The following is a 22,368-nucleotide window of genomic DNA, read 5'->3' as shown; positions in this document are numbered from 1 at the left end:
CCATGAGTACTGTTACATACCATGGACTGTAGCAATTCAAGAAGGATGCTCACCATCACCGTGCTGAGGAAATTAGAAAAAGGCAATAAATGTTGGCCTATCAATGATGCTCATATCCTATAGAAGTCTTCAAAAAAAACATCTTTGTGTATCTTCTGCGTTTTGTTAAAATTGTTGCGCTGTATTGTTGACCGCAGTTTCTGGAGCAATACAGCGACCAGCTGGATTTGTGGAATACTAAGATGAGGATGCACCTTGACAAGTTGGTAATGGAGATGACTCAAAAGAGTGTGCTCAGCCTCGTCTATAAGGCAGAAGACCATGCTGAAGAACTCAGTGAGATTGCGAATCTGCTGAACAGGTCGGTCTATGTAACTGGTTCCTCTGTAGCAGTCATAGTCTGTTCGGTCCCAGTGTGACCAGTAAGCCACCTCCCCCTTCACAATTCATGGCCATCAAGAAAACAAAGTTAGAGTGACCACATATACATGTGCCAGCTGTGAGGCAGTTTGGTAGCACTCTCACCTCTGAGTCACTCACTCAGGTTTTGGGCTCTTGTTCCATTCTCAGACTTGAACGCACAAGTGTGATGCTGAGCAGAGTGTGTACTATGGCAGATGCTATCTTTCAGATGAAATCTCAAACTAAAGCCTCTATCTGCCTTCTCTGGTAGCTAGGAGAAAGTGAGGACTGCAGATGCTGGAGATTAGAGTTGAAAAGTGTGGCGCTGGAAAAGCACAGCAGGTCAGGCAGCATCCGAGGAGAAAGACAATTTACATTTCAAGCATAAGCCTTTCAGATCCCATGGTACTGTTTTGGAGAAAATCAGGAAGGTTAGTCTTCATACATCACCCAAATAATGTGAGAAAAACTGATTACCTGCTCATGTTTGTTTGCTGTGTGAACAATTAGCAGCAGCATTTCCTACTTTACAACATTTCCATAGTATTTCATGGGCTGTGAAGTCCGTTGGGATGTTTGTTGGTCATGATATAATTTTGAGTCTTTTTCTTTGATCATTTTGTTTTGTGGTCATAAAACCAGTTCAGATCAGTTACTTGTGTGAGCCTTAAGTAGGAGAAAGTGAGGTCTGCAGATGCTGGAGATCAGAGCTGAAAATGTGTTGCTGGAAAAGCGCAGCAGGTCAGGCAGCATCCAGGGAACAGGAGAATCGACGTTGCGGGCATAAGCCCTTCTTCAGGCCCTGAAGAAGCCCTGAAGAAGGGCTTATGCCCAAAACGTCGATTCTCCTGTTCCCTGGATGCTGCCTGACCTGCTGCGCTTTTCCAGCAACACATTTTCAGCTCTGAGCCTTAAGTAAACTAGCATTGTTTTTGTCTCCAGGTGAGAGGTTTGTGGGTTCAAGTCCATTGTCGGACTTGAGCTAAAAATAAAGGCTGTCATTGAAACATGGAAAATAAAAATAAGAGAAGGCTACTCGGCTCTTCAAGCCTGCTCTATTATTCAGTATGATCATGGCTGGTCTTCCAACTAAACCTACAGCCATCTCACAGGCCTAACCATTCAAATACAAGGTTGATTGTATGCACCCAAATCTTGAAATAAAAGGCCACCATTTTCTAAATGTTGACGCAGCATTAATACTTAGGGCAGCACAGTGGCTCAGTGGTTAGCACTGCTGCCTCTCAGCGCCAGGGACCCAGATTCAACTCCAGCCTCGGGTGACTGTGTGGAGTAGGCATGTTCTCCCCGTGTCTGTGTGGAAGTCCAGAAATGTGCAGTGGATTAGCCATGAGGAATGCAGGGTTACAGGGATAAGAAAGGGGTGGTGGGGATGGATGTGGGTGGGATGGCCTTCATGTGTCTATGTGGGTTAAATGGGCTGAATGGCCTGCTTCCACATTGTAAGGATTCTGTGAAAATAGTTATTGTCAAATAAGTGGTCCTTCAGATTTAATGCATCTGGGAAAAGTTCTATTTCATTTGACGATATTTGTGTTTTTCTTGGATTCCAGGTGAATATTTGTTAGTTTGACCAAAATGCAGACCATACTGGCAAGTTAGCTCTTGCACAGGCCACTGAATGAATAGAATGTCTTCTATCTGCAGAATGTGCTTCATCAGTTTCTATATGTTACGGTTTCTATATGTTAAACTTCAGAACATATACCGCCATGTTCTTCTTGAGACAGGTGTCATGAAGTTTATTAACATCACTAACTATTTCACAGCTACAACCTTGCACAAACAGCACAAACTGCTGTTACTGTCCCTTACACACACGGTTGGCTGACCCCTTTACAAAGAGACCCGCCTGAAGGCAAGGCGGATAACTTGATATCGAAAGATTACATGTTGTATAGCAGAAGCTCCAGGTTTATTCAGTCAGCTATCTCAGCCTTAGTGCAACAGCTGTAGCCTACAATGAAAGGAGAATTTGGTTCTCATTCAGAAATAAATATCTGGGAGCCAGATTGTCTCATCCTTTTCATCCAGAGTAGGGGAAGGCAGAGTGAAGAAAGTAAGCACTGATATCATACACGGAGAAGTGCAATTTTTGGTTATAGTAGCACACCTGTGTAACACTCATTGAGCCACTTAACTGAACCATTTCCTGTTATTAGTTCCCTTGCAGCTGTAAGAAACATGTCTCTGAATGCCACAGTGGCCATCAACACACACTCCAATATCAAAGCACTCATTGATGAAGCTGCAAGCATTGCATTGGAAGCTAGGAACAAAGCTGATGCTGCATTGAAGTTGGTGAGTATTTTCACAGGGTCACAGATTCTTTATGATACACATGGGGGGCATCTGGTCCATTGTATCTGCACCAGCTCTCTGTATGAGCTCTATGACAGAGTGCCATCCTCCAGCCATAAATGTGTTTCTGTTTAAATGGTCATCCAATGCCCTCTTGAATATCTCAGTGGTTAGCACTGCTTCCTCACAGCGTCAGGGACTCGGGTTTGATTCCAGCCTTGGGCAACTGTCTGTGTGAGTTTGCACATTCTCCCCATATCTGCGAGGGTTTCCTCCGACAGTCCAAAAATGTGCAGTTCAGCTGGGTTGGCCATGCTAAATTGCTCATCGTGTATGAGGATGTGCAGGCTAGGTAGATTAGCCATTGGAAATGCAGGATTACAGGGATAGTTTGGGGGCGTGGGGTGGGTGAGTCTGGGTGGGGTGCTCTGTGCAGGGTCATTGTGAACTCGATGGAATGAATGGCCTGCTTCCATGCTGTAAGGATTCTATAATTTCTAGCTGCTGCTTGTGAGAGAGTGTTTTCTCGAATTGCACTTAGTCCCAGGGATATTTCACACAAGAGTCTTGCTCATCCTTAAGCCGAGTCTCTGCTAAAGCCACAACCTGATTCAGGTAGTAGCATGCACAATCCCACCTCATCACCAAATACAACACCTTTGCTGTTTAAAAAATGTGCAGTGCAGGAGGAGTCAACACCAAGTTAAACTGGTTTATACATAGCTATGAACATAGCCACAAGAAGTTGCTACTAAATGCTATATAACTCTTTTTTTTTCCATTTACAAGTGTCATTTTATTTCATTAGATGAACTCTTATCAGTATAGCAGAGTTTATATTATGGATTAAGAAATTCTTCCACACTGTTGTTGGAAACAAAACCTGCAGTCATCACTGAATGTTTGAGCCTAACCATTCAAGTATAAATTTGCCTGCATGCACCCAAATGTTTAGAATAAATGCATTCTTTTTCTAAATATTTGAAGCTACCTTAATATTCTTAACATTGAAAATGTGATTGTCGTGATTGAATTGAGGTCAGCCGGCTGGACATCATAGAGTATGAGTCTCTGATTGGGGCTGTTAATCTGATCCAGTCAGGGACCCCTGGCTCACAGATAAAAAGAGGAGTGAGCAGATATGCTGCTCAGTCTGGGAGGTGGCTCTGATGAGGCTGTACAGAGTCCAGGATGTAATAAAGGGTGATTTGGTGACGGGATACCGGCCTCTGTGTAGTTACTTCAATAATAAAGAAGTTTTAGTGCATCTGAAAAAGTACATGCTATTGTTCTACTACACTGGACAGTATTTGTATTTTTTTTTCTCTGAATCCAGTTGAATATTTGTTACTTTAACTGAATTAGAATTTGAATTTCACTTAGTAATCTATGCTTGTGACTCTTCCATCTTATTTACTTTAACCATTCACGTGCAAGCCATGTAATGTTGGTTCGGAAAGTTTTCATTTACCTTTCATTCCTGTTCCACCTTCTAACTTAGTGTTCTCTATTCTAGTGCTAACTGTCTCGTCCAATATTCCACTTTCTTACTGGTAATAGCTAAACCGAGCTACAACCTATCTCACCACTCAAGATCAATTTCTGAGACATTTTTCTCCTATTTGTAGAGAATTGGTCATGAAGAGTGCAGAGAACATGTTTATGACTTTGGACAAAAAGCAAACTGAAGCTTAAAGTCTCTCACACCGTCCCATTGCCAGCTATGGTTCAGTGCGTAGCATCTTCTTTCTTAGACTGAAGATTCAAGCCGCAATCTCGAAACTGAAGTGTGAAAATCTAGGTGAACATTTCAGTCCAATGCAGTACTGAAGAAGAGCTGCACAGTCGATCATGCTGGTTTTTGAAAGAGATGTTAAGTAAAGGCATTCTCTGCTTTTTAAGGTAGACATAAAAGAGGAGCAAGTGAGTTATTCCCATGTCCTGGCCAATTTTTATCCATCAATCAACGTCACAAAAAAAAACAGATGATCTGATGAATATCACATTCCTATTTGTGGCCATTTGCTGTGTAGAAATTAACCGGCATGTTTCCTACATTAAAACACTGCCCACACTCCACAAGGTGCTGCATAGGCTATAAAACACTCTTTGAGACATCTGTTGGTTGTGAAAAACACCAGAAGTATTCAAATCCACCTTTCCTTTTAACTCTCACACTGGATTAGTCATTGCTATATTTAGATTCATTGCATTTTATCTTTTGCTAATGAAAGTTGCTCATTGATAGTTCATGTTTTCCTTTGTTGCTGTGGTAAGATCAAGTCTGGGTTGTTAACAAAAAGCAGTCCACACTGATGGCAGTGTACTTTTACACAGTATTAGCTGCCTTTAGGAGATAATAAGAAGGGACATCCCTAGAACTCAACACGCTCATTTCCCAGTTCCATGTGATTTGATGCTGTTTTGACATAATTCCTTCCACACAGGCTCAGTAGCCATTATTATAAAGGTACAATGAACACTTTACTGCAAAAAAACTCCCACAAATTCAACTCCTGCTACATCCCCCCATCATCCTCACTTCATGCCACCCTCTTTCCAAGTCACTTTTGCCTGAGACATCAATCTGCAACAGTATTCTCAGAACTCTTGGAAAACGTATTTGTTCCTGTATTGATTTCTTCCAGACACAATGGAAACAGACCCTTCTGTGCAACTCAGCCATGCCAAACAAGTTTCCCAAATTAAACTATTCCCACATGCCTGTGTTTGGCCACTGTCCCTGCATATCCTTCCTATTCATGCACCTTTCCAAACGTCTTTTGGATGTTGTAACTGTACCTGTATGTCCCAATTCCTCTGGGAGTTCATTCCACACACCCTCTGTGTGTAAATGTTGCCCGTCAGGTCCCTTTTAAATCTTTCTCCTCCTAGTTTTAAACTCCCCACCTTGGGGAAAAGACCTTTGGCATTCACCATATCCATGCGCCTCATGATTTTATAAACTTCGATAAGATCACCCCTCAACCTCCTACACTCCAGGGAAAAAAACTCCCATAACCTTATAATCCTTATAACTCAAACCCCCCCTGTCCTGGCAACGTCCTGGTAAATACTTTCTGAATCGTCTTCAACTTAATAATGTCCTTCGTAAAGCAGGGCAACCAGAACTGTACACAGTACTCCACAAGTGGCCTCACCAACATCTTGCACAACCTCAACATGATGCTCTATACTCAATGATCTGAGCAACAAAGGCAAGCCTTTGTTAAATGCCTTCTCAACCAACCTGTCTACCTGTGATGCAACTTTCAAAGAACTATGTACCAGAACCCCTGGGTCTCTCTGTTCAACAACACTACCCAGGACCCTTTCATTAACTGTATAAGTCCTGCCTTGTTCATTTTAACAAAACACAAACCTCGCATTTATCTGAATTAAACATCATCTACCATTCCTCGGCGGTTTAGCCCCATTGATCAAGATCCTTTTGTAATTTTAGATAACGTTTTCAGTGTCGATTATACCACCAGTTTTGGCGTCATCGGCAAACTTACTAACAAAGCCTGCTAAATCCCATCCAAATCATTTATCTAAATGACAAATGACAGTGGACCCAGCACCGATTCCTGCAGAACACCATTGGCCACAGACCTCCAAAAAAAAGCCCTCCACCACCACCCTCTGTCTCTTTCTGTTAACCAATTTTGTGTCCAATTGGCAAGCTCTCCCTGAATCCCATGTGATCTAACTTTACTGATCAGTCTACCACGTGGAATAATGTCAAAGGCTTTACTAAAGTCTAGAAAGATAATGTCTACCAGACAGATGGCAGCTTCTCTAACCAGCTGGTTCCTGGTCTTTGACATTGTTATGTTTAGTTAAGCCTGTCAGTCTTCACTAATTCATGTGCAGACCTGATCTTAGTACAGTTACTGAACTAAATAAAGGCTTGTTTCTGTGGAACACTGCAGCACTCAGGTGCACAATACCGGCAGTAAGAAATCTGCATTTTTACCTGGAATCATTTAATCATACTTAGGAACATAAATGATTTTTGGAGTGGATAAAATCCACAATAATCATCAAGTCTGTCTCCTGTTCAATAGATCTCAGCCATGTAAACAACCAAATTCCTTATTCCCTCCTCTCACTGGAAACTCTTTTCACTAAATTTTGATTGCACTGCCCTCCTCAATGTCCTTTCTTGCACATTTTCTTACAAACAAGTTTCCGTAAGATCTTAAGAAATAGAAACAGGAGTAGGCCATTCAGCCCCTCCAGCCTGCTCCACCATTCAGTCCAACCCATTGCTAATCTGACATTCCTCACGTCCACTTTCCTGCCATTTCCCCACAACCTTTGTATCTCAACCTTAAACACACAGAAGGACTCTGCCCCTACAGATAGAGTCATAGAGATGTACAGCACAGAAATAGACACTTCGGTCCAACCCGTCCATGCTGATCAGATATCCCAACCCAATCTAGTCCCAACTGCTAGCACCCAGCCCATATCCCTCCAAACCCTTCCTATTCGTATACCCATCCAAATGCCTCTTAAATGTTGCAATTGTACTTCCTCTGGCAGCTCATTCCATACACGTACCACCCTCTGTGTGAAAAGGTTGCCCCTTAGGTCTCTTTTATATCTTTCCCCTCTCACCCTAAACCTATGCCCTCTAGTTCTGGTCTCCCCGACCCCAGGGAAGAGACTTTATCTATTTTTCCTATCCATGCCCCTCATAAAGGAATTCCGAAGACACTCAACCCTTGGAGAGAAGAAATCCCTCCATACCTCAGTCTTAAGTTTTCACGATTGAATTCTGAGATGATGTTGTCCAGTCCGAGTGTCTCCCATGAGGGGATATGTTCTCAGCATTCACCCTGTCAAACCCCTTGCGAAACCTCGATGTTTCAATGAGATCCCCTCTCATTCTTTTAAACTCCAGTGAGTAGAGTCCCAATCTCTTAGCCTTTGCTCATAAGACAAGTTGTAGTAATGTCCATTTAATAATAATTTATTTAGTATTTTACCTTATGTATAATTTAATCAGTAATTTATTCTGTAATCCAAGATGGCAGTGGAACATGGCGACATTATGCACTTTCCACTGTACCTAGGTAGGAGTGACAATATTAAATAAATCTAAATCTAAATCCCTGCATACTGTCATCATTAACTCTGTACCTGGCTTTCACACTCCTGGAGTCTGTTATCAAGTGTGAAGAACTAGATCAAGCACATTGTCAGAGCAAATTATGGCAGATGCTGGAATCTGTACTGCAAGCAACAAATGCTGAAGATCAACCACATTATTAGGTGGAATTATCTGATTGCAAAACACTTTAAAAATGCACTCACCAAAAAGCAGTGTGGAATGCCAACCATGCTTATTGGACTGGTCCATTATTTGTATTTATTGGCTGCCACATCCTAATGTCAGTTCTCTGTCTGACTCTGCTGCCTCGATCTAATGCTTCTATTCATTTTGCTCTTTACTAAGGCCATTAGTCCACAAAAACCACTGGAGGAGTTTGGCAGGAAGTCAGCCCAGCGCAGTTCAGAGATCCTAAGCGATGCAAATGATTTGAAAAACAGAACTGCTGGTGAGTAACTCGACTGATTTGTGCATTCAGTATTAATCTCAGCACTTCTTAATGGAAACCAGTGAAGTCAATGGGCTACAACGAATGAGCTAGGAATGGGACTAACTGGTTAGAGGTGCACTGAGATCCATAGCCTCATTCTATGCTTTATCATTCTATGATTGCATCCAAAAATCTGGTGACTTTTCTGACCTAAGTTGAAAACACACATTCTAGACCTTTTTAAAAAGTATTCTGCAGAAAACCTAGGGACAACTTTAATAACGATGAGGAATAGATAGATAATCCCTGACCCTCCACTGTGTAAGACTGGGGAAGCTCTTAATTCTGAGGCCTTAATTAAATGTTCATCATCAGCCTTACACCCAAACCCAATGGAAAGGGCTGTTGGGCAGCAATAGGATCTTCAGTGTAATCAGGTCATTGGTAGGGACCAAATGGAAGAGTTGTTGGCACTGAGGTGAGCACAAAGGAGAAGGGAGGGGTTTGACAGCATTGCAAGATTGGGGGGGGAGGAGAGGTTTCAATGGCACATAATCCTAGTGTAGGATCTGGTGGACCAGGCCTGTTCTTGTTAGGTCACAACCAACCTGAGAGGAATTCAATGCCAACTTACCTCTTTGGACTTTCTGGCTCCTACTCCTCACTGCCACATGGCGAAAACTCAAAGCCTCCCTGTCTGCCTGGGCCTCACTTGTCATAGACTCACAGAGCATAGAAACACACCAATCAGTCCATGACGAACATAATCCCAAACTAAACTAGTCCCACCTACCTGCTCCTGGCCCATATTCCCCCGAACCTTTTCTATTTATGTACTTAGCCAGATGTCTTTTAAGTGTTGTAATTGTACCCACAAGCACCACATCCTCAGGAAGTTCGTTCCACACACAAACCACCCTCAGTGTAAACAATTGCCCCTCATGTCTTTTTAAAATCTCTCACCTCTCCCCTTAAAAATCTGCCCCCTCGTCTTGAAATCCCCCATCCGAGGGAAAAGCCACTAACCATTAACTCTATTTATACCCCTCATTAATGTATGACCTTCCATCAAGTTGCCTCTCAACCTCCTACGCTTCAGTAAAAAAGTCCCAGCCGACCTTAAAACAAATATGCACAATACTGTTGGGAGTTACTTGAAGGCAGCAGGACTGGAGAAACATCTCACAGTTTGTCTGCCAGCCATCGTGTTGAAGTGCAGGGGGATTTGGGAGGGGTAGTTCACACCCCCAAGTTGTCTTTTATGGAGAACAAGTAGCCATTGCTAATGGTCAGTACTCTGCAAATCACTGAGTTTTCTTGGAGTAGGGACGATATTCCTTGGAACTTCATTCACCTGATGTACCTTTAGTTGTTTTGTATCTGCAGTCAGGTCGGAGTTGGTAGCGATGCAGGACAGAAATTGGTGGATCTCCCACCGATTTTCCACACCGTCTCGTTTACATCTTTGCTGAGTGGTGGTAAAATCTGGTGCTATTTTGGCAGTGCCAGTTACTGGCCTCTCGCTGTCATCACTGTGGGAGGAAACCGGAGCACCTGGAGGAAACCCAAGCAGATTTGGGGAAAACATGCAAGCTCCACACAGACAGTCACCTGAAGCTGGAATTGAATCCAGGTCTCTGGTGCAGTGCTAATCACCGGGCTACGGTCCCAGCCCAGGATGTCAAAGGTTTACAAGAGGGCTTCCAGGGACTTTGGTGACCTGGATAGGTTGGAGAAACTGAGATTGTTCACCTTAGAAAGGAGAGCATTGCGAGGAGCTATGATGGGAAGTTTTAAACATCATACAAAGTTGAAGTAGATCAGGAGCAGCTGCTCCCATTGGGTTGGCAATCACCAGGTACAGAGTTTAGCAACTAACCAAAGGGCCAAAGCTGGAATGAAGAGAAATCTTTTCACATGTTGGCTGATTAGGGTCTGGAACATATTACTAGAGAGGCGTAGTGGAGGCAGATTCAGTCATGGCATTCAGAGGGGCACTGGATCAGCAGCTGAAGTGTAAATGACATTCTTGGGTTACAGGGAAAAAGACAAGACAAGTGAGACGCTCTAAATTATTGTTGCAGAAATTTACAGTGTGGTGATGAGCCAAATGGCCTCTTTCTGCATTGTAACCATTTGATGACTCCAGAATGAATGTACCTGGTATCTGAACAGTTTCTTTATTTCGTCTTCTGAAATGTTTAGGGCTTGTGAATCAGCTGAATGGATTGAAGGGGAAGGTGGACCAGATTCAGAAGGGCGTGGGTAATGTGAGCAGGCACCTCAACAAGCCCTGGCGCATTCTGGCACAGTTGCCAAATGGTAAGTGAAGTTAGTCATTGAAACAGGCCACAAAACCAAGTAGGAACTTCTTGGACAATAAGTTGGACAATATCCACTAAGAAAGTTTCAGATTATTTATGCAACTCTCTGGAGAACGTGTCTTGAGTGTTTGTCTTCCACTCAGAGAAACATGTAACTATCCAGTCACCAGCAATCCTCCCTCCCCTCCATCCCATTGTCATTGGAGTTTTGTGAAATCTGGTTTAGAAACAATCGCAGTGCAGGAAATTTAGATTTTCCCACTCAAGGGTGATAGAGCTCATTTGGATCTCTTGGATACGATGTACAGATGAGAAATGGGAGGACTTCCTCAGGGAGCTGAGCTTCACTGTGCTCTGCTCTGGGTGACACAAAATGCAACAGCAGTAGTAATGTACCTTTATACAGTGTCTTTACTATTGTAAACTTCCCTGTGGTGCATCAGATATAATTTGAGCAAGAGAAGCGACTTCGAGGGATCAGAAAGTCTTGTAAAGGTAAATGTTACAGAGGGAAATCAGATTTGGGGCGAAGTCAGCAAAAGACGCAATGGCCAGGAGAGAAAGGAAGGAAATTAAGGATGAGAGACAGAGAGATCTTGAAGAGTTGCAGGGCTGGAGAAGGTTACAGAGGTGGATAGAATCTCTACAGTGTAGATAGAGGCCATTCAGCCGATCAGGTCTACATCGACCCCCTGAATAACTACCCTCATCCCCAACTCTGTCTCTGTAACCCTGCATTTATAAAGGCCAATTCACCTAGCCTGCACATTTCTGGACACAGTGGGGTAATTTAGCATGGCCAATTGATACATGGACTGTGGGAGGAAACCAGAGCACCCGAGCAAACTCCATACAGGCAGTCACCCTGTGAGTGGTGGGTGTCTGGAACGCATTGCCAGCAGAGGTGGTTAGAGGCAGGCATGGTAGGTGCATCTGGACAAATGCATGAGTAGGTGGGGAGCAGAAGGATACAGATGCTTGGGAACTGGGCGACAGGTTAAGACAGTAGATTTGGATCGGCTTAGGCTTGGAGAGCCGGATAACCTGTTCCTGGGCTAAATTTACTTTGTTTCTTTTTTACCTGAGGGTGGATGTAAACCCGGGGTCCCAGGCGCTGTGAGGCAGCAGTGCTACCCACTGAGTCACCGTGCCAAGAGTCAGTGCCTTGGAGGCATTTGAACACAGTGGTGATCGCCAAATGTGAGATGGTTCTGAACAGCAGCATCTTCATTTGTTTCTTGCAGGGACAGATGCTCGATTCCAAGAGGCGAAGGATCGTGCAGTCTCGGCAAACCTGACAGCAGCTGCAACTCTTGCTGAAATTCAGCAGTTCAGTCAGCAGCTGCTGAGCACATCTGGCTCCGTGGCGAGAGTCAATAAAACCGTCAGAGAAACAAATGACCTCATCAGTGATTCAGCGAAGACTGGTAAGTTTGCAGTGAGAAATTGATTAAAGGTCATTTTTGACGAATGTACTTATTTTACATGACTGGACATGTGCAGAGCCAAAACAAACAATCACACATTTACTTTTTTTTTAAAAGAAAGAAAGTCAAAACCATGCTGTCAAATGTTCTGCTACTTTGCTGTCTCATCCCAGAATAATGGAAATCTTGCTTCCAGCCGTAACATGCACAGTGCAGTGACGTTCAGTTCCGCCTGTATTTAAATTTCTGCTCTTTCCCGTTTAGCGGCGGCCGCTGGTAAAAAGGTGCAGGAGGTTGAAGTTCAAGCCAACTACCTGCTGGAGAAGCTGAAGCCGCTGAAAGTTCTGGAGGAGAACCTGAACAGAAACTTATCAGAGATAAAGGAATTGATCAGTCAGGCGCGGAAGCAAGCTGCTTCGGTGAGTAGCCAGCCAGGGATGCATTGATGGTGCAGGAAAGATTAACGGCAGTGGTCACTTGCTTTGGCCCCCAGAAGTGGTGGTGGGGGTGGGATGTTGTTTTGTTTGTAGCAGCGATGGGGAGTGGGCAGGGAATTGGAGTTGACGCTACTGGCCATGATTGGTAATAGCAGGCCCAAAGGACCGAATGGACTCTTCCTACCCGTGTTTATTATGTTCTTCTACCTTTTATATTCTGCTAAAGTCACTCATGGCACCATCTCATACTTCAACTCAATTCTTGCTCTTGCTTAGAGACACTGCTGTGATGCTGAGGTTTCCTGAACTCTATGATCTATAGGCTTTCAACCCAGTAACAACAAGTAAAACCTCATTGCTACTTGCTAACGTGCCTCATAACCCTTGTTTTCACGGCATTGGTTGTGTTCTTGTATCAGCCTTACTCTTCAACTTGTGCCTAGTTAAAAACATTGTTTAAAACTGCAATCTGTCCTTAGTCTTACCAGGAAATAAGAGACAGATTAAAGTTTTAGTTCAACATCTTAAGGACTAGTTTTATTTGCTGAGGAGTTCCCCAAGGCAGTGTCCTAGGCCCAATGACTTCCATCATTTTCTTCATCAATTACGTTCCCTCCATCATAAGGTCAGAAAGAGGGATGGCCGCTGATGATGTTCATCAACATTTGCGACTTTTCAGATATAGAATTCATTCATGCCCATATGTAACAAGACCTGGATAATATTCAGGTTTGGGTTGACCAGTGGTAAGTAATATTCACATGACATAAGTGACAGGCATTGAACATCTCCAACAAGAGACAATCCAATATTTCCCCTTGACATTCAACGGCATTACCCTCGCCAAACGCCCCACTGTCTACCAACAACACAGTTACCAGAAATCTAGCTGGACCAACCATGAAAATACTGTGACTACATGAGCAGGGCAGAGGCTGGGAATCCTACAGTGAGTTAGTCACATCCTATTCCCCAAAGTCTGTCCATCATCCACAAAGCCCAAGTCAGGAGTGTAATGGAATACTCCCCACTTAGCTGGATGGGTGCAGCTCTAATAACAATCAAGAAGATTAACACCATCCAGGACAAAGCTGCCCACTTGATTGGTACCACATCCACAAACATTCACTCCCTGAAGCACTGATACACACTGCCAACAATGTGTATCATTTGCAAGATACGCTGTAATAGCTTCTCAAAATGCCACCAACGGCACCTTCCAAACCCATGACCTCAACGAATCGTAGAAATGTACAGCATGGAAACAGACCTTTTAGTCCAACTCATCCATACCGACCAGATATCCCAACCCAATCTAGTCCCACCTCCAGCATCCGGCCCACATCCCTCCAAACCCTTCCTATTCATATACCCATCCAGATGCCTTTTAAATGTTGCAATTGTACCAGCCTCCACCATTTCCTCTGGCAGCCTCATTCCATACACGTACCACCCTCTGAGAGAAAAGGTCTCTTTTATATCTTTCCCCTCTCACCCTAAACCTATGCCCTCTAGTTCTGGACTCCCCGACCCCAGGGAAAAAACTTTTACCATTTATCTTATCCATGCCCCTCATGATTTTATAAACCTCTATAAGGTCACTTGTCAGCCTCCAACGCTCCAGGGCAAACAGCCCTATCCTATTCAACCTCTCCCTATATCTCAAATCCTCCAACCCTGGCAACATCCTTGTAAATCTTTTCTGAACCCCTTTAAGTTTCACGACATCTCTCCAAAAGAAAGGAGACCAGAATTGCAAGCTGTATTTCAAAAATGGTCTAACCAATGTCCTGTACAGCCGCAATATGACCTCCCAACTCCTGTACTCAATACTCTGACCAATAAAGGAAAGCATACCAAACGCCGCCTTCACTATCCTATCTGCTTGCGACTCCACTTTCAAGGAGCTATGAACCTGCACTCCAAGGTCTCTTTGTTCAGCAACACTCTCGAGGACCTTACCATTAAGTGTATAAGTCCTGCTAAGATTTGCTTCAACCACAAAGAAGGACAAGGGTGTCAAATACATAGGATTGTGTGCAGGTTTCCCTGCCAGCCATTTACCATCCTGACTTTGAACTATATCCCCATGCACTCCCTGTCACTAGGTCATAATCCCTCCGTAATGATATTATGGCTGTCCCTACACCACAAGGATTGCAGTGAATCAAGGAGACAGTTCACCATCTCCTTCTCAAACAGGTTAGAGATGGCAGTAATTACTGATGTAGCCAGCAAAGCCTACATCTCCTGAATGGAGAAAACAAAGGCAGAGGAATGCTGTGCAATGGGCTGCCCAGCTCAAGCAGTGTTGTTGGGGGCAGGTGCGGAGAGAAGGCTTGGCTGCTTGGAGCCAGCAGAGGATGCTGGGTATTTGTTGGGATGGGCAAGTTGGTGATAGAAGGACACACAGACAGGCAACGGGATAGAGTGTTTGATTGAGGTGGGTTCAGGCACAGAGGGACTGAGGCTTGAGCACAATCGATTATAAGAATGGGGATGGGCCAGTAAGCTGCAGTATCTTTTATTTGTCAGGATCATGTTAGCTGTGAGCACTCAGGGCTGGTGTATTCCTGTGGAGTAGGAGCTTTATTCTGTGAGGACGATCTAACTGACTGAGAATGGATGAGGTGAACTCTCCTGAGGAGAACTTACTAAACCTCCGTGCTTGTGTCTTGGCTGGTCACCCTTGTGCCAATATCAAATCCAGCCATTTTGATACTGATCATGAATTTGATATTTTTCCCCAGATTAAAGTGGCAGTATCAGCCAACCATGATTGTGTCCGTGCCTACCAACCAGCAGTGACAAGCAGCAACTACAACACTCTGACACTGAATGTGAAAACCTCCGAATCAGAAAACTTGCTGTTCTACCTCGGCAGCAGCACCAGTGTGAGTAACCTGATGTATCTGTTGTTACAAACTGTGGAGTGGCCTGGACTGACCATTAAAGATTAGATGCCCTACAGTGTGGAAACAGACCCTTCGGCCCAACAAGTCCCCACTGACCATCCGAAGAGTAACCCACCCAGAACCATTCCCCTACTCATGCCCCTTACACTATGGGCAATTTAGCATGGCCAATTCACCTGACCGGCACATCTTTGTGACTGTGGGAGGAAACCCACATAGACACGGGGAAAATGTGCAAACTCCACACAGACAGTCGCCCGAGGCTGGAATTGAATCTGGTCCTTGGCGCTGCGAGGCAGCAATGCTAACCACCGAGCTACTGTGCCACAGGACTGTCAGACCATTAAAATAGTCAAACCAGTGAACCAATCGACGCACCTGCAGTGGTGTACGCCCATTGAGGTTTACTTATGCTTCAAATGCTTTGGTACAATGAGTGTAGGTTGCCATGTAAATGAAATGAAACTATTCCCTTCCAGATCAGGAGTTCCATTTCTCTTGTGTGAGAACAGCAGTAGTGTTTAGGTAACAACTAACTTCTCATGATTTGTAGGACTACTTCAGGAAGGCAGCATTTCCCATCTTTTGCTAACTGTAGTTTTTGTTATGAGGCATTGTACAAATGTGTCAAGTGAAAATAATTCCGTAAATAATGATGTATCTTCATGCTGTGGTTCTGTTCGCCGAGCTGGAAGTTTTTGTTGCAAACGTTTCGTCCCCTGTCTAGGTGACATCCTCAGTGCTTGGGAGCCTCCTGTGAAGCGCTTCTGTGGTGTTTCCTCCGGCATTTATAGTGGCCTGTCCCTGCCGCTTCCGGTTGTTAGTTTCAGCTGTCCGCTGCAGTGGCCGGTATATTGGCTCCAGGTCTATGTGTTTGTTGATGGAGTTTGTGGATGAGTGCCATGCTTCTAGGAATTCCCTGGCTGTTCTTTGTTTCGCTTGCCCTATAATGCTGGTGTTGTCCCAGTCAAATTCATGTTGCTTGTCGTCTGCGTGTGTGGCTACTAGGGATAGCTGGTCGTATCGTTTCGTGGCTAGTTGATGTTCGTGGATGCGGATCGTTAGCTGTCTTCCTGTTTGTCCTATATAGTGTTTTGTGCAGTCCTTGCATGGGATTTTGTACACTACATTAGTTTTGCTCATGCTGGGTATCGGGTCCTTCGTTCTGGTGAGTTGTTGTCTGAGTGTGGCTGTTGGTTTGTGTGCTGTTATAAGTCCTAGTGGTCGCAGTAGTCTGGCTATCATTTCAGAGATGTTCTTGATGTATGGTAGTGTGGCTAGTCCTTTGGGTTGCGGCATGTCCTTGTCCCGTTGTCTTTCCCTTAGACATCTGTTGATGAAATTGCGAGGATATCCGTTTTTGGCAAATACATTGTATAGGTGTTCCTCTTCCTCTTTTTGCAGTTCTGGTGTGCTGCAGTGTGTTGTGGCCCTTTTGAATAGTGTCTTGATGCAACTTCGTTTGTGTGTGTTGGGGTGGTTGCTTTCGTAGTTCAGGACTTGGTCTGTGTGTGTGGCTTTCCTGTATACCTTTGTGGTGAATTCTCCGTTAGGTGTTCTCTGTACCCTCACGTCTAGGAATGGGAGTTGGTTGTTCTTTTCTTCCTCTCTCGTGAATCGGATTCATGTGAGTGTGGAGTTGATGATCCGGTGTGTTTTCTCTATTTCCGTGTTTTTAATTATTACAAAGGTGTCATCAACGTATCTGACCAAGAGTTTGGGTTGAATTTGCGGTAAGACTGTTTGTTCTAACCTTTGCATTACTGCTTCTGCTATGAGTCCCGAGATCGTGAGCCCATGGGTGTTCCGTTGATTTGTTCGTATATCTGGTTGTTGAATGTGAAGTGTGTTGTGAGGCACAAGTCCAGTAGTTTGAGTATGCCGTCTTTGTTGATAGGTTCAACGTCCTGTTGTCTGTTATGTCTGTTCAGCAGGTTGGCTATTGTTTCTCTGGCTAGGGTTTTGTCGATAGAGGTGAACAGTGCCGTTACGTCGAATGAGACCATGGTTTCTTCCTTGTCTATGTGTATATTGCTGATGATGTCCAAGAATTCCTGTGTTGATTGTATCGAGTGTCTGGATCCGCTGATCAGGTGTTTCAGTTTCTGCTGTAGTTTTTTAGCCAGTTTGTGTGATGGTGTCCCTGGTAGTGATACTATGGGTCTGAGTGGGATGTCTGGTTTGTGCACTTTAACTCCCATTCCTAGACGTGATGGTACAGAGAACACCAAACGGAGATTCACCACCAAGGTATACAGGAAAGCCACACACACAGACCAAGTCCTGAACTATGAAAGCAACCACCCCAACACACACAAACGAAGTTGCATCAAGACACTATTCAAAAGGGCCACAACACACTGCAGCACACCAGAACTGCAAAAAGAGGAAGAGGAACACCTATACAATGTATTTGCCAAAAACGGATATCCTCGCAATTTCATCAACAGATGTCTAAGGGAAAGACAACGGGACAAGGACATGCCGCAACCCAAAGGACTAGCCACACTACCATAAATCAAGAACATCTCTGAAATGACAGCCAGACTACTGCGACCACTAGGACTTATAACAGCACACAAACCAACAGCCACCCTCAGACAACAACTCACCAGAACGAAGGACCCGATACCCAGCATGAGCAAAACTAATGTAATGTACAAAATCCCATGCAAGGACTGCACAAAACACTATATAGGACAAACAGGAAGACAGCTAACGATCCGCATCCACGAACATCAACTAGCCACGAAACAACACGATCAGCTATCCCTAAAAGCCACACACGCAGATGACAAGCAACATGAATTTGACTGGAACAACACTACCATTATAGGGCAAGCGAAACAAAGAACAGCCAGGGAATTCCTAGAAGCATGGCACTCATCCACAAACTCCATCAACAAACACATCGACCTGGAGCCAATATACCGGCCACTACAGCGGACAGCTGAAACTGACAACCGGAAGCGGCAGGGACAGGCCACTATAAATGCCGGAGGAAACACCACAGAAGCGCTTCACAGGAGGCTCCCAAGAACTGAGGATGTCACCTAGACAGGGGACGAAACGTTTGCAACAAAAACTTCCAGCTCGGCGAACAGAACCACAGCAACGAGCATCCGAGCTACAAATCTTCTCACAAACTTTGAATGTATCTTCATACAGCACAGAAACAGACCTTTGGTCCAACTGAACCACACCAACCAAGTTTTCCAAACCAAATTAGTCCCATTTGCCTGCTTTTGGCCCATATCCCTCTAAACCTTTCCTATTCATGTACCTGTCCAAGTGTCTTTTAACTGTTGAATCTGTACCTGCATCTATCATTTTCTCTGGCAGTTTATTCCACATACAAACCACCCTCTGTGTGAAAACATTGCCCCTCAGGTCCTTATTAAACCTTTCTCCTCTCACCTTAAAAATACTTATGACCACTCCCACCTTCGAGAAAATACCTTTGCTATTCACCTTATCCATACCCCTCATGATTTTATAAAACTCTGTAAAGTCACCCCTCAACCTTCTACACCCCAGGGAAAAAAGTCCCAGCCTATCCTTATAAGTCAAACCTTCCAGCCCTGGCAACATCCTGATAAATCTTTTCTAAACCCTCTCCAAGTTAATAATATCCTTCCTATAGCAGGATGACCAGAACTGCACACAGTACTCCAGAATAGGCCTCACCAATGTTCTGTACAGCCTCAACATGACATTCCAACTCAGAGTTCTGAGCAATGAAGGCAAGCGCGCTAAACGCCTTCTTAACCACACTGTCTACCTGTGACGCAACTTTCAAAGAACTATATACCTGAACTCTTAGATCTCTCTGTTCAACAACACTATCCAGGGCCTTACCATTAACTGTATAAGTCCTGCCCTTGTTGGTTTTACCAAAATACAATAACACACATTTATCCAAGTTCAACTCCATCTGCCCATTGACCCAGGCGGTATCCACAATCACAGGCACGTGCATCTCTGGAGTGTACTGAAGTACACTTATCCCAGCATGTCGTGCTGCAAGAAGACAGAGTTCAGTAAGAGTTGATCGAGTTCCATTTGTAATCTTAAGTAACTTTCACTGTTGACTGTGCCACCAATTCTGGTGTCATCCGCAAACTGACTGACCATGCCTCCTACTTTCTCATCCAAATCATTTAAATAAATGACGAGCAAAAGTGGACCCAGCATCGATAGTCATCACAGGTCTCCAGTCAGAAAAACAACCATGTACCAGCATCCTACCGTCTCCTACCGTCAGGCCAGCTTTGTATCCACTAATCAGTCCTTGCCTCTTCAAATGCTTGTAATTCAATTTCTCATAATCCCCTCCAACAACTTCGCCACCACTGATGTCAGACTTACAGGTCTACAGTTCCCAGGCTTCTCCTTACAATCCTTCTAAAATAAAGGCTCGACATTAGCCACCCCCTAATCGTCTGGCACCTCAACCATGGCTGTACATGATGCAAACTCCAAAAGCAACACTGGGAATATACCAATGGACTGGTTGCAATGGAGCAAAGTTTTTAAAATGTTTTTCCATTTAGACCTCCCAACATGCTATTAGTTTGCACAGGTTTTTTTTGGTTTTTTTGCAGCATTTGTGTGATGTTTTACAGCTAATAGACGATATAGAACTTTACATGCCACTTTCACCATATGTAACCTAATGATATAACGCTCACAGTCTCCCTCTTACTGAACTCTGTCTTCTTGCAGCACGACATGCTGGGAGAAGTGTACTTCAGTACACTCCAGAGATGCACGTGCCTGTGATTGTGGATACCAAATGTTATAATAAACGTTTATCACATTCTTCAGTATGACATTACTCATGTCTCACCCTTACGTTCCAGGAACGAACAGTGGAATCACAGTGTGACAGGGGCAGATCATGTCTTACCAGATGCTGTGAACCATTTCCTTCTGCAGGCACGCACCATATTTAGAATATCAACATTTAACAATGCATTTTTTTAATCACACTTTGTAATACTCTTAATGTGTTCCTTTTAATAATGTTCTTAAATTAGTGTGTCCAGAAGTTCTTCAAGGTCTAGGAAACCCTTTACCAATTTTTACACTGATTTTTGAGTCAGATCTTTTGTCTTGAATACTGCAGCTTGTGGTATTTTTCTCGTTCTGCTTCAGATAAAACAAGATTAAAAATGCATTGTTCCATTTAGATCTCATAGCGTCATAGAGATGTACAACATGGAAACAGACCCTTCGATCCAACCCGTCCATGCCGACCAGATATCCCAACCTAATCTAGTTCCACCTGCCAGCACCCAGTCCATATCCCTCCAAACCCTTCCTACTCATATCCCCATCCAAATGCCTCTTAAATGTTGCAATTGTACTAACCGCCACCACTTCCTCTGGCAGCTCATTCCATACACGTACCACCCTCAGTGTGAAAAAGTTGCCACTTAGGTCTCTTTTATATCTTTCCCCTCTCACCCTAAACCTATGCCCTCTAGTTCTGGACTCCCCGACCCCAGGGAAAAGACTTGGTCTATTTATCTTATCCATGCCCCTCATAATTTTGTAAATCTCTATAAGGTCACCCCTCAGCCTCCAACGCTCCAGAGAATGCAGCCTCAACCTGTTCAGCCTCTCCCTATAGCTCAAATCCTCCAACCCTGGCAACATCCTTGTAAATCTTTTCTGAACCCAAAAAGTGGCACCTGTATAGCTTTAATCATTTTCAGAAAGAAACGAGGTTGTGCTAAGTCTCTGCCTGTTCCTCAGACTGAATTCCTGGCTGTGGAGATGAGACATGGCAGGGTTGTCTTCCTATGGGATGTGGGCTCTGGCACAACGAGACTGGAATACCCCGATCTTCAAATTAACAACAACAAGTGGTACAGGATTCACGCTGCCAGGCAAGTGGGCATTCCTTCGTCATCTCCCTGCCTGATGCAGGCTGTCGGTCACCTCTAGATTATCCTGAAGTGTTGGTAACTTATCAGGAATAAGAGCAGGGTGAGACCATGTCAAGCCTGCTCCACCATTCAGTACAATTATGGCTTTTTGACTATGGTGGCTTTCAGCTCTTCATTGCTGCCTGCTTCTTATATTTCTTGATTCCCTGAGAGACCCTGCCAGGGCTGTCAGGAATCTTCCTGCATGTGTCCTGAACTAGGGACTTGTCGGGATCAAGTGATGGTTTGGGGAGGGGTTGTGGAAGCCAGCCAATTACCCCTTCCTGCCCTGCACTGCTGCTGACCCAGGATTGGCAGCAGTGGGGTGACAGGCTTAATTACAGGACACTATAAGGCCCCTTACCTATACCCAATGCCTTCATTATTATTTATGAAAGTAATTTTGGGTCACTTACGGAGGGACAGGAGTAGGCTGTTCTGGAGTCTATTTCTTAGATCGATTGGATGACAGTCAGTCGTTCTCTCAGTTCTGATCACTCGATGGCACCTTCTCCCTGCTAAATCAAGCCATCGTAATTTTCAACCCTCCCTCAGGAAACTCTCCACTTTGTGGCAGTGCGTTGCCTCTCATCTTGGAGCACCGTTCCTGGGCAATAGCAGTAGGCTCCCATCTCTCTACAGCGCGATTCAATCAGTCAGACTCAAAGGTGAAGCTCAGGGCAGTGGATGGGGCGGTCAGGGCAGAGGACAGGGAGTCAGGGCACAGGACGGGGGTCAGGGCAGAGGGCTGGGGTCAGGGCAGTGGGTGGGGGTCAGGACAGAGGACGAGGGTGAGGTCAGGGCAGTGGGCTGGGGTCAGGTCAGGGCAGGGGTCAGGTCAGGGCAGAGGGCGGGGGTCGGGGCAGAGGGCGGGGATCGGGGCAGAGGATGGGGGTCGGAGCAGAGGGCGAGGTTCGGGGCAGAGGGCGAGGGTCAGGGCAGAGGACGGGGCTCAGGGCAGGAGGGGAGGATCAGGGCAGAGGACGGGGGTCAGGGCAGAGAGGGAGGGTCAGGGCAGAGGGCGAGGGTCAGGGCAGAGGGGGAGGGTCAGGGCAG

At 44.7% G+C, this 22,368-nt stretch overlaps 1 protein-coding gene across 2 annotated transcripts in view; it reads left to right on the top strand.

Moving 5' to 3' along the window:
• Nucleotides 1-22,368, top strand: part of lama1 (laminin, alpha 1) — a 305,305-nt gene that overhangs the window by 233,852 nt on the left and 49,085 nt on the right. For both annotated transcript variants that reach the window (XM_087986673.1, XM_087986674.1), the window contains 8 exons: nt 198-361; nt 2,586-2,724; nt 8,192-8,294; nt 10,482-10,598; nt 11,845-12,027; nt 12,292-12,446; nt 15,215-15,358; nt 21,140-21,273. In XM_087986673.1, the coding sequence (XP_087842799.1) occupies nt 198-361; nt 2,586-2,724; nt 8,192-8,294; nt 10,482-10,598; nt 11,845-12,027; nt 12,292-12,446; nt 15,215-15,358; nt 21,140-21,273 (1,139 nt within the window). The remainder of the gene's footprint in view (nt 1-197; nt 362-2,585; nt 2,725-8,191; nt 8,295-10,481; nt 10,599-11,844; nt 12,028-12,291; nt 12,447-15,214; nt 15,359-21,139; nt 21,274-22,368) is intronic.

This window comes from Chiloscyllium plagiosum, unplaced genomic scaffold (genome assembly GCF_037043375.1).
Source record: "Chiloscyllium plagiosum isolate Xiang-an unplaced genomic scaffold, Cpla_swu_hap1 HiC_scaffold_4, whole genome shotgun sequence".
Classification (NCBI taxonomy): domain Eukaryota; kingdom Metazoa; phylum Chordata; class Chondrichthyes; order Orectolobiformes; family Hemiscylliidae; genus Chiloscyllium; species Chiloscyllium plagiosum.
The sequence above is the reverse complement of the archived record's forward strand: the minus strand, read 5'-3'. Positions and strand labels throughout refer to the sequence as shown.